Source organism: Pseudoliparis swirei, chromosome 17 (assembly GCF_029220125.1).
Source record: "Pseudoliparis swirei isolate HS2019 ecotype Mariana Trench chromosome 17, NWPU_hadal_v1, whole genome shotgun sequence".
Taxonomy (NCBI): Eukaryota; Metazoa; Chordata; class Actinopteri; order Perciformes; family Liparidae; genus Pseudoliparis; species Pseudoliparis swirei.
Genome location: NC_079404.1, coordinates 19,363,337 through 19,374,190, shown reverse-complemented (window position 1 = coordinate 19,374,190; position 10,854 = coordinate 19,363,337). Strand labels below are relative to the sequence as shown.

Genomic DNA, 10,854 nt, shown 5'->3' with positions numbered 1-10,854 from the left:
CACACAAAACCCTCCGGGTGAGAATTACTGCAGCTCTAAAATTCTCCTTTAATTTCTGAATATATCATGAGCCTTTAACAAAGAGTTGTTCTCACTGGTACTTACAATAGAAAGTATTGTGACTTTTAACACAGCTATAAGTATAATTTAACGGTCTAGTTTAGAATTGTTTTAAGTGTTTTCCTTCTGTGTTCAAATACAACATGTGTCAGTAGTTTACAAATGTATACAGCACAAAAACAGTCCTTAAAATAAGACCAAGCAAGCCCAACTTTCACTGAAATAGAAAATTTATTGAATGAGAATGTTATTATTGAAGGTCTAAATTACAATAGAAACAATGATATTTTTCCTTCAATAGAATAATAATGCGTTTCCTGTCAGGTGAAATAAAATGTTGCTGCTGCAATATATGTGGCAAACCAATTATGAATATAAACACTGTAAAAGCACTTTTTGTGGAATCCATTTTTTTCTTGGTATATGAATGGTAAACTCCATAATTGTATCAGCTCAAGGAGGAGAAATAAAATAAAAGTACAACAAAATTATTGTAATTAATTATACACATGGTGTATTTTATACAATTAAGCTTAGTTGCTTTCATGGGAGACGTACAGTTGCTGCATAATAACGAGTTCCTCGACAAATAAAGTGATACAATTAATATACAGGGGTTATGTGGAGACACTTATAAGAATGTTGTATTGTTTTGTAATGCGTCTTAACGTGGACTGCAGTGGTACACATATACAGCAGAGTCCATCAGTACTCGATCTTGTTATACAGGTTGTATAAAGGTAACGCTGAAAGGTTGCTCCCCGGGTAATAAAGGGGCGTCGGAAAGGCGATGGACCGGGGAACCGGAACACGCAGAAAGGAGTTATCTCTGAAAATCAGCGGCATCCCTACTAATGTCTGTGCGGACGCGTGGGCCATGTTGGCCGCCTCCAGTTCGGCTGATAGCTGCCGTTTCCATTTGTTCCTCCGGTTCTGAAACCACGTCTTGACCTGAGTCTCAGTCAGCTGCAGGCTGGAGGCTAAGCAGGCCCGCTCCGAGCTGCTCAGGTACCGCTTCATGTCGAAGGTGGACTCCAGCTGGTACACCTGGCTCCGGGAGAAAACCGTGCGCGTCTTCTTCTTGGCCGAGTTGCCCTGCTTGTCCGCAGCGTCCGTGTGTCTCTCCTCCGACAGCGGCGACATTTGATGGCACGGTCTCTCCTTCTCCTCCTTGTAATCCTGCAGCAGAGGCTGAGGCAGGTGCGGCCGCCGCGCGAGCCCCGCATTCCTAGAGAGGAGTCCTTTACCGGGACCTATATGTGCGCGCGAGCAGGAGGAGGAGAGGGTGAATATCATAGCCGCCAAATACATCTATGTTGGAAGCTTTCTTTTAAACAGCCGACTGATGGGTGGTAGGGGAAAGGGGAGAACAAATATAATTGTTTTTCTCATACCTATACTCAGTTTGAGAGTTCATGAAGTGTGAACTCTGACTTTCTAAAGCGATTGCTGAAAGCCAGGCAGGGAATTTTTGAATAAACAATCCAGGATGAGTACGCTCGGTGTACAGTAAGCTATTAATAAACCCCTGCTCTATTTAACGCTCAATTGACGACGTGTAGTGCAGCCATTTTAAAAACATGTTTCATCAATTAGCAGGCTCAATTAAATCCGGAATGAGAGGAAAGTCTGATTATTCGACCTTCCGCTCTTCCGCTGCTGCAATGATAGTCTGCAACGAACAAGTGGATGAGCTGCACGAGGGTAACAGTCACAGGCCAATGAAATGTGAGCTGAAGTGCAAACACAAAACAGAAAACAGGAGGCCTGGTTATTTAAAAAAATAAAAAATAAACAAGAGGCACTCATTAGGCCGACTGTCATACAATAATAATACAATGTCTGTAAATATGTCCAATAAAATGTGTATTACTTTCTCGGCTGTACCACATGTTTCAGTGTATTCCCTTTTCTGTAAATATTAGTAATATGAATTGTGCCAATAATCAAATCGATGCTCACCTATACAGAATTTGTGGGCTTGGTGCCTGGTGCACGGCTCGCTGTGACCGGTGTCGGAGCAGAAGCAGTCCGCCGAGTCCTCCCCGCCGCTGCAATCCTCCTCGGAGGACACCGACAGGGAGCGCCTCCGCGGCGGTGGCGGCGGCGGCCCCTTCGCGAGCTCCTTGTTTACGGAGCGCGGCGGATCGGACGGCGTGCCAAGAATAGACTGGATGGTAAAGCTGGAAATCGGGCCGGACGAGCACTTGCTCCCGATGTCTTCTGCGCGACTCATTCTCGCTTCATAACATGAAGTATTGCCTGAATCTGTCTGTCCCCTTGTATTCCGTTATTGGCTCACTGAATGGTGCGTAAAGGAATTACGAAAGCGGCTTTTTGTCTTCTCCTGTTTTCCCCCCCTTAGCCGGTTTAATTGTGGAGTTTTAACATTGAAGGTGTTTTTTCTCGAGCTCGGGGAACATGAGTGTATTCCTGGTCCTCCTCCTCGCGCTCTGGATCAGAGGCAGCAAGGTTGCGTTGCTTCATTTGCATGTAGGTAAGCTCCTCCTGGGCCAATCGCAGCCTCCACCAGAAGCCCGGACATTTCAAACTCCTGTCAAGGTTTCGAGACGGGATGAGGAGAGCAGGAGAGTCGGAGGGGACCAGCAGAGCTCTGTTTACGTTCAGCTGCACGCCGTGTTTAGTGTAACAGAGTATATGTGGTGTCACGAGATATGATTGTTTTGAGTCAATTAAAACCAGGATATGAATACTATATTGCTATGTGTAATATATTAATAAAATAAATAGAGATTTGTGAAAATATCTTGGTGTGGTCTGTTTTATTTAGATAAACATTGATGTTTTTGTGGGTTTTTTCACCTGTTACTGCAACTAACCATGCAGGAAACGACCCAGTCAACTGAAGATGACCTCACGTTATTTATTTTTTTATCTTCCTCTGCCTGCTAAATTGTCCGGGGTTACGGTAACACGAACGCAGACTTAACTAATACAAAGGCCCAACTCATTTTTCCTGAAAATAATGAACTCATTCCGCGTCCATTATCAGCGATTAAGAATTAATTTGATCATTACTGAGCTAATCTGCCTCGTGATGACCGCGAGGAGAGGCCGGCTAATTGATTGACTAATTGATTGGAGGTGGTGGGGGCTGAGTGCGCGCACGCGCGTGTGTGTGGGTGGGTGGGTGGGGTGTGTGAGAGGAGGGGGGCGATCTTTCCACCACCACCCATGCTCTATTTCTCTCTCTCTCGCTCTCTCGCTCTCTGCTGTGTCTGGCTGCGGGACAGCTGCGGGGCTTGAGCTGGCGGTTCGGGCACATTATCCCTCTTTTACTGCTTTGTAAGGAAGCCCCAGACACATTACAAATGGTCAGCTTTAATAATCTTGTCAGCGCCCTTCCCGGTATACCACACAACCGGCATTTGGTGTTAAAAGGCGGGCTGGAACATTTAGAAGACGACTACTATGTCGCCACTGATGATGATGGCGATGATGATGCTCACAGCATATCCTGCCGTCATCATCATCATCATAGCAGCCAGACAGAAGCATCTGGATCCACGCGTAAATATCGTCAACTGGCAGCGGGGCCAGCAGCTGCTAAACGATCTTAACAAAACGCTTTCGCCGGGGAGGCTTTACTGCAGGGGGGGGGGGGGTCAAATATATGAGGGCAGTCAGGGCGGATGCTGGATTTATGGTGGTTACACATAAGGCGTGAAATCTGCAATGACAGTTAAATGGCTTTATTTTATATGCCGCTCTTTTCAAACAAAGACCTTTGTCAGCGGAGCCGCCTTCAGCACTTTCAGAGGACTTTTTTGCAAAGTGAGATTAGTTCATCACAGATAGTGGACATCACGGGCTGCTCTTGTGCGGAACGGAGTGAATTACACCCGCGGTGTCAGAGTTGGCGTTCGTGGGTTACCGGCGGAGCAGTGTCTATAGTATGGAAATCTCCACCCGGTACTCGTGTTCCCGTTCCACCGAGGCCTCCAGCCGAAGGGAGCGGGCCAATCACAACGATAGGTGGTGTATGGCCGCCCGACTGCTATAACGGAACAAGATCTTTAGCCGGAAAGAAAGGTCTGAGAAAGACAGATGAAGTTATGAGTCGCTTTGATCTGGGAATCAAGCTTCGATAAATATTAAACAAAGACCCTTTTCACGTGTGTATTATGATATACGACGTGTCCAACTCTGGAATAAGGAAATTACCAGAGAAAATGATATCAATACATTTTCTAAGTATAAACGTTGATTACGTTTCGATTTTCATTCAAGAAAGCCAGGCCTGCTCTTTTTTCAGGAGGCGTTTTGCGCATGTCCGTACGCGCACATTCGTGCACGTGGGTGTGTCTGTGAGAGAGAGAGAGAGAGAGAGAGAGAGAGAGAGAGAGAGAGAGAGAGAGAGAGAGAGAGATAGATGTAAACGCAAGCAGAGCGCCCGAGCCCTGGAGGTGTACAATTTATGTAATCTGAGTGTGGAAATGAACTGGGTAATTTATTGGAAAACACAAAGTCAGGAAGATTGGATCAGTACAGGCTATCCACGGGCTCCTATCCATCAAGTTCCAATTAACAACCTAACCATTGAGTTTTAATGGCTTTCCAATCTACTGCCCTGATAGACTCATCAATTCCTCGGGGAGAAATTAAGAAAATCGACCGCCCCTCGGCGTTTCAGTGTCATTCTTCACAGCAACTATATGTCAAATTAAAAACACAATTAAAATTTAAACTGTTCCAATCAGACGGTGTCCCGCAACCTATGTTTCACTTAATAGAACTTTGATGAAAATCTGATACTCGCATTCAATCAGCAAAGCAAATGGGATGGGTTTAAAACAAGATTTCCTCTTCAGGAAGTGTCAAAGGAGTTGTTCCAACACACGAGCTTTGACGCGTCGGATCACTTCCGCTTGGACACTGATTGCGGAAGTTCACCAGTTTGTATCTCAAGCAGGTGCATTGGCGCAAAGGAACAACTTGAGAGCTGCGTTTGAGGTCAACTTTTCTCTTCGCTCATTCTCCTTTGGCCCAATTTACCGGAATGAGTCATCCAGAAGGATATCTGTTGTTTTATGTTATTTAAGAAAACATTATTTCTTGAGGTTTGAGTGTATTCAGTATTAATCTTAACTTTAAATATAACTTATTCGACACAACTCATCATGAACCACGACCAAAAAAAACGGTTCTGTGGGCTTCTGCCACCACAGAGAAACTGTCGGCTCTTTAAATAAACGCTTTAATATATGCAGCCATTAAATCCCACGAACTTTAACAGTCCAACACACACACACACACACACACACACGCGCGCGCGCACATCAGTGAGCAGATGCCAGTGGCCACAGAAGAGGCGAGCGTGACGCAAGGTGGTCGCGCTACTTGTGTGTTTCCAAACTGGTACAAGGGCTTAAAATGACCCATTCAAACTCTCCACGTTAATGTAATCCACTAAGCGAAGTTCCCGGTCACGTCCGTTTGCTCCGCGCTGCTGCAAATGTACTTTATCTGATCTGTTCCCTTCACTCTTTTACATGCAGATGTCGCACAAATGGAAATTATCGAGCGGTAATTTTATCAATTTATGCGCGCAAATCAAGGTCATGAACTGAGCCGAAGCGACGCGTGAACGTTGCTCTTACTTGACGCAATACGATGCAGACGTTTACGGATCGATATGTGCCAGAGGAATAATGCCAGAGCAATCTATTAATTTGCGGTAATGGGGCCGTGTTGAGTGCGCGCGGTAGGTATATATGCGTCAATACTTTGGGGGATCTGACGATATTTGAATGAACCCTTTGTCTCTTGATGAGGTCATCATCATATCCTGGCTGATTCATTTCCAATAACTGTATTAGCCTCCAGATAAAAATAGGAAATAACCTTTGTGGGAAAGGTTGATGAGAAATACACGTGCCTCATAATCTGTTAAATTTACTTTTTAAAAAATTATAATAATTCTCATGTTTTGGAAATCCAAATGCTGTCACATTCATGCAGGCAGATTCAACTAAGGGGTTAATATAGGTGTCTAACTGCATATGGGAATTCAACATGTGTGGTTGAGTCCACCTGCATGTGGATACGACTCAGATTCAAAAGTATAAAGTATAAATCTTAAAAACTTTATTTCAATATAACATTCCATCCTTTGAATTATTTTGTATTGATTATTTGCCATTTATTGTGCAGTTCCTGCGAGAAGTGCACTTCCTATTCATCGCTGCCTATTAAATTAATTTTGTAAAAAGAAAACAAATAATGGAAAGAAAAATACATGCAATATGATGATAAATAGAATGATGTCAAACCTGGATCCTGTAAAGATACGAAATTCATAAATGTCTTTTCTTTTAAGTTCAAAAAAAACAATGCCATCCCCATACAATGTGAGGAAGCATATTTTTAGTGCACTTTTATTTATTTAAATTTATTTGCGATGAGGGGAAAATAAATTGATGGAAACCCTCCACATTCACTCCGAGAAATATTAGAAAACATGCACGATTATTATGTAGTAGCTAACATTTAGCTGTATTATACTTTCATACAAAGGCACGCGTGTCTTCGTTAAGATTGTCGCATCAAATGTCCATGCAGTGACACCTGTGGTCGAATCTTTCTTTTTTTTTGGCAAACTTTTTAAAAATGTATAGGCTTGAGAGCAATAGGCTTTATATATTTATATATTATATCTTATATATATATATAAGATATAATATATATATATATATATATTGTATATGCAGATATTTGAGACGTATCCTCATAATATTTTTAAAGAAATAAAAATTTAATAAATGTGCTTAAATTAAAAATAGATGAATATAAGACGTAATTAACAAATCAAATTAACAGTTTCAACACTAAAATAGGGAGCTAAAAATGTGTGATGCGTAGATCCTGACAACCTTCCATTTCCTATACTTAACATATAACACACGCGCACACACACGAACACACACATACACGCACACTTGACAAAGCCATGAGAGTAATACATGTTAAAAGACAGCAGCCCATACTCAGAGTAATGTCCTCTTCTGAATACATTACCCAGGTTGGCAAGATGGGGGGAAATATGCTTCTAATTGATGAAGCCACCTTTTTAGTAAAATGACGTCTTTAAGTGCATAACACAAGACGATTATAGAAACCTTTACCAGCATACGTGTGTGTGTGTGTGTGTGTGTGTGTGTGTGTGTGTGTGTGTGTGTGTGTGTGTGTGTGTGTGTGTGTGTGTGTGTGTGTGTGTGTGTGTGTGTGTGTGTGTGTGTGTAGATGGAGGGATTGAAGTGTACCCATTGTCAGAACAAAAAATAATTAATCTATAAATAATTTTCTGCATCTCCTGGTGCAAAACATTTTCATGTTTTATGTTTGTTTAATATCCTCTTATCATTATTGAGATTCTCCAGACCTACAGAAGTCATTCAAACTTTACCTAAAATGTAAGGAATATTCTCCATTTATTTCACAACATGGTTCAGCAATACAATATCAAAACGTTGTTTTTACTGTACAAAGGAGAAGTGGCAGTTCTTCTCCCAGTGCCTCATTAAATATATACATTTACATATTTTTTACACCAGTGTAGTGGATTTTTTTTGCCGCTCCTGTTCAAAAACACACAGTAGATTAAGAGACATTTGGAGCTCACACGTGTGCTTGTGTCCATTCAGAGGGAACACGAGTGAGACTCACTAAAACTCAACATAACATGGGTATTTTACAGTTGACAGTGTTTTGATTGTCCCCCGTCAAGCGCTTTAAAAAGCAAAATTACAACAAAGCCCCATCAATATTCCACCGATGACAAAACATGTGTTCCGTGGGTGCATTCATTCACAGCACACCCTCTCAGTATTGCACATCATCGTGTAATGAGTTCTGGAAATGTATATAAAATCAAATAATGATGTCAGATGATAAGCAGGCCCGCGCCTTTAGTCCGCCAATTTTTGTAAACAAGGGGGGGGAAATGCTGTGGAGTTGACCTGTCCAGAAACACGTGATGAAACAACTAGGGAACACAAATAAAAGACACACATCAAGCAGTGTACACAGGTGGACTCCTGAGGTGATAATTACATAGGTATGTGATAATAATATTAATAATAATTATAATAATATCAAACATGGAATTTGAGTTGTTTGAACGGCATCTTTTTGAAAAATGACACAATATATTTGCCAAAATAGGTCAATTTCTGCCCGACAGTGTGTCTCTGTTCTTTCTTTTTTTTTTTTTCATTCAGTCCAGTCAGTTGTACAAAAATATGAAGTCTTTTTTATTTTTTGAACTTTTCAGATGATTTTTGAAAATCAACTTCTGCCTTCAGGTCGTTTTCAAACGGGTCTGAGCAGCGGCATGGATGTGACGATGGGGTGGGAGTAGTAGACGCCCGGGTGCGGGAAGGTGAGCAGCGGCTGGCTCACGGGCACGTTGGCACCGACGAGTCCGCTCTCCGAGACCGAGCTCTCGTGGTACAGGATGGGCACCCGGACTATCCTCTGAGCCGCGGCGTGGCTCAGGTTGGCCGCCTCCAGCTCTGCGGCCAGCTGCCTTTTCCACTTGTTCCTCCGGTTCTGGAACCAGATCTTCACCTGCGTCTCGGTGAGGTGGAGAGACGCGGCCAGGCCGGCGCGCTCCGAGCTGCTCAGGTACCGCTTCATGTCGAAGGTGGACTCCAGCTGGAACACCTGGCTCCGGGAGAAAACTGTGCGCGTCTTCTTCTTGCGGCAGGGCTTCTTGTCGTCGTCCCTCTTCTTCCATTCCTCCAGGTCGTCTTTTTTGGCTTCTTCCGTGTCGCTCTCCTCCAGGATGATCTCGTCGCCACTTTTGCTGTTGTTGTGTTCATCGTCCTCGTCGTCGTCTTTGACGTCTGGCTCGGATTTGAGAACCAGGTCCGGCGAGTCTCTGTCGGTGCCCGAGGTCGGAGAGGAGACTCTGGCTCCGAGTTTGTCGATAACTGGAATGGGGACACATGGGAGATGTGGTCATGAACACTGGGGGCTTGGTGTTGTGTGTTTGTGGTTTTATTACAGCCCGCTGTACTGCACAGCGGGTATAAATAGAGAGAGAGAGAGAGAGAGAAAACGTGGGCTTGTGACTTAACCATAAAGCATTTATATAGTCGGACATTACTGCCAACACTGTGTTCAAATGTATTCAAATTAGTACCATACCCAAAATAACACTTTATTAGACTAAAGGGATACAATATTCTACATTTTTGTGCCTGTATTTTTTATTTATTTTTTATTCTAACATGTTCATATCTTCTAATTAAACGCTTTAAAAAAAACATTTATTTATTTGCATACATTGGGATTCATATCTGATTTTTTTTATATCCCACGTAAATAAATCACAGAAACAGGCATGTAAAAACGCTGTCAGCGGCCAAGCCTCTGGGGTAAGATGTTCCCAGTGAACGCCAATAGACAAATCAAAAGCATGCTGCGCATCGTCACCCTCATCCGATGATTTGACCATGTCTGCTTCATTTTATGCACAGCGTGTCACTTTATTGATCTATTATCTCACGTCGTGGCATAACAAAATAGGCCTCCATAGAGGACAAGGCGTCACATCGTTATCCACGCTGTACTGTGGTAAAGACGATACACTCTTATGTCCCATCTCCAAAAAATAATCCCCTTTTATCGAGCACGTTTATGAGGTATATCTGACTAAAGAGTACGTGTCACAAAACGCACATGGTCCTGAAAGGTCCAATTTTGTGATTGTTATTTTTAGAAGAAAAAAATAAGTTTTTCCTCTCTATTCTAATGATACAGAGTAGACTAAACAACTCCAACATATAATGCAAAGGTTAAAGGTCTGATACTTATTGAATCTGTCTGCGCATCTAATGGTATGATACATGGTGTTGGTTTCGGTCTGTCAGGCTTACCTTCGGTTCTGTGTAGGTGGGATGAGCTCAGCGCGTAGGGGTACCACCACGCCGAGGTGCGCTCCAAGTAGTGAGCCGGTAGACTGAACCTCTGTGCAGACAGGTCAAAGCGTGGAAAGCTGAAGTCCCCGACCTGGGAAAGGGAAAATCCTCCCTCCAAAGCCAACTTGGTCGCAGCCAGAACGGGCTTGGGTTTGGACGGTTTGCTATCACAGTTCAGCAGGTTCTTAATGAAGAAAGGAGAGTCCTTGGCCGAAGCGCACGTCTCTTGCGTTGTCTCTGGCATAGCTGTGGTCGTGGTCTGAACGCAGAGGCACCACGGAAGCAGGAATAAGAGGGGAGGAAAAAGCAACGCTGACTTACAGACAGTCGATACACCGGTTCCTGTTTTACTCTTCTCGGTGATTCTACGCGTGGACTCGATTTTCACACCCGGAGAGCGCGTCAAACACGCGTCCTTCTAGACTAAAGGAGTCAAAACAAAATAAAAAGGTTCGAGCGGTAAAAAACAATAAAAGTAAAACATGTAAAAACATGGAGTTGTCTCATTCCGGGCTCTTTCGTCAAGACGCAAAACTGTGTCCGCCGTGTCAGTCAGTCTGGCGTCTGTTGCTAATGATGAAATAAAAGTGTCATCCAAGTTAAATGCGGAAAGTATAGGCGATTGGGCATGTACAATGGCAAATGGGATTAAGGGAGCGACGGTGGAGAGAGAGAGAGAGAGAGAGAGAGAGAGAGAGAGAGAGAGAGAGACCGTCCTCCCCTCTCTTTGGCTGCAGGCTGTGAGCGCCCGCCTGATATTGGTGTCATTCAGTCCAATTAGGCAGCAAATGAACACAAGGCTGTTAGCGCCAACCAGGAAGGTTTAGGATAAGCACCCCAACACACCAAC

General features: G+C 43.4%; 2 protein-coding genes across 2 annotated transcripts; both read right to left on the bottom strand.

Annotated features, from left to right (window-relative positions):
* Positions 1 to 353: 353 nt before the first annotated feature.
* Positions 354 to 2,459, bottom strand: hmx2 (H6 family homeobox 2). The gene is made up of 2 exons (XM_056435870.1): positions 2,023 to 2,459; positions 354 to 1,313 (listed from the first exon to the last, which is right to left on the bottom strand). Exons 1-2 carry the CDS (start codon positions 2,294 to 2,296, stop codon positions 766 to 768), a joined length of 822 nt encoding a protein of 273 aa, XP_056291845.1. The 5' UTR covers positions 2,297 to 2,459; the 3' UTR covers positions 354 to 765.
* Positions 2,460 to 7,494: 5,035 nt separating this feature from the next.
* hmx3a (H6 family homeobox 3a) lies at positions 7,495 to 10,585 on the bottom strand. The gene is made up of 2 exons (XM_056435725.1): positions 9,963 to 10,585; positions 7,495 to 9,014 (listed from the first exon to the last, which is right to left on the bottom strand). Exons 1-2 carry the CDS (start codon positions 10,246 to 10,248, stop codon positions 8,392 to 8,394), a joined length of 909 nt encoding a protein of 302 aa, XP_056291700.1. The 5' UTR covers positions 10,249 to 10,585; the 3' UTR covers positions 7,495 to 8,391.
* Between the last annotated feature and the right edge of the window lie 269 nt (positions 10,586 to 10,854).

Coding starts and splice junctions, on each gene's coding strand:
- hmx2 (XM_056435870.1), bottom strand. CDS start 2,296: ATGAGTCGCGCAGAAGACATCGGGAGCAAGTGCTCGTCCGGCCCGATT. Junction 1,314..2,022: donor AGCCCACAAATTCTGTATAG/GTGAGCATCGAT, acceptor GCGCACATATAG/GTCCCGGTAAAGGACTCCTC.
- hmx3a (XM_056435725.1), bottom strand. CDS start 10,248: ATGCCAGAGACAACGCAAGAGACGTGCGCTTCGGCCAAGGACTCTCCT. Junction 9,015..9,962: donor CCACCTACACAGAACCGAAG/GTAAGCCTGACA, acceptor TCCCCATTCCAG/TTATCGACAAACTCGGAGCC.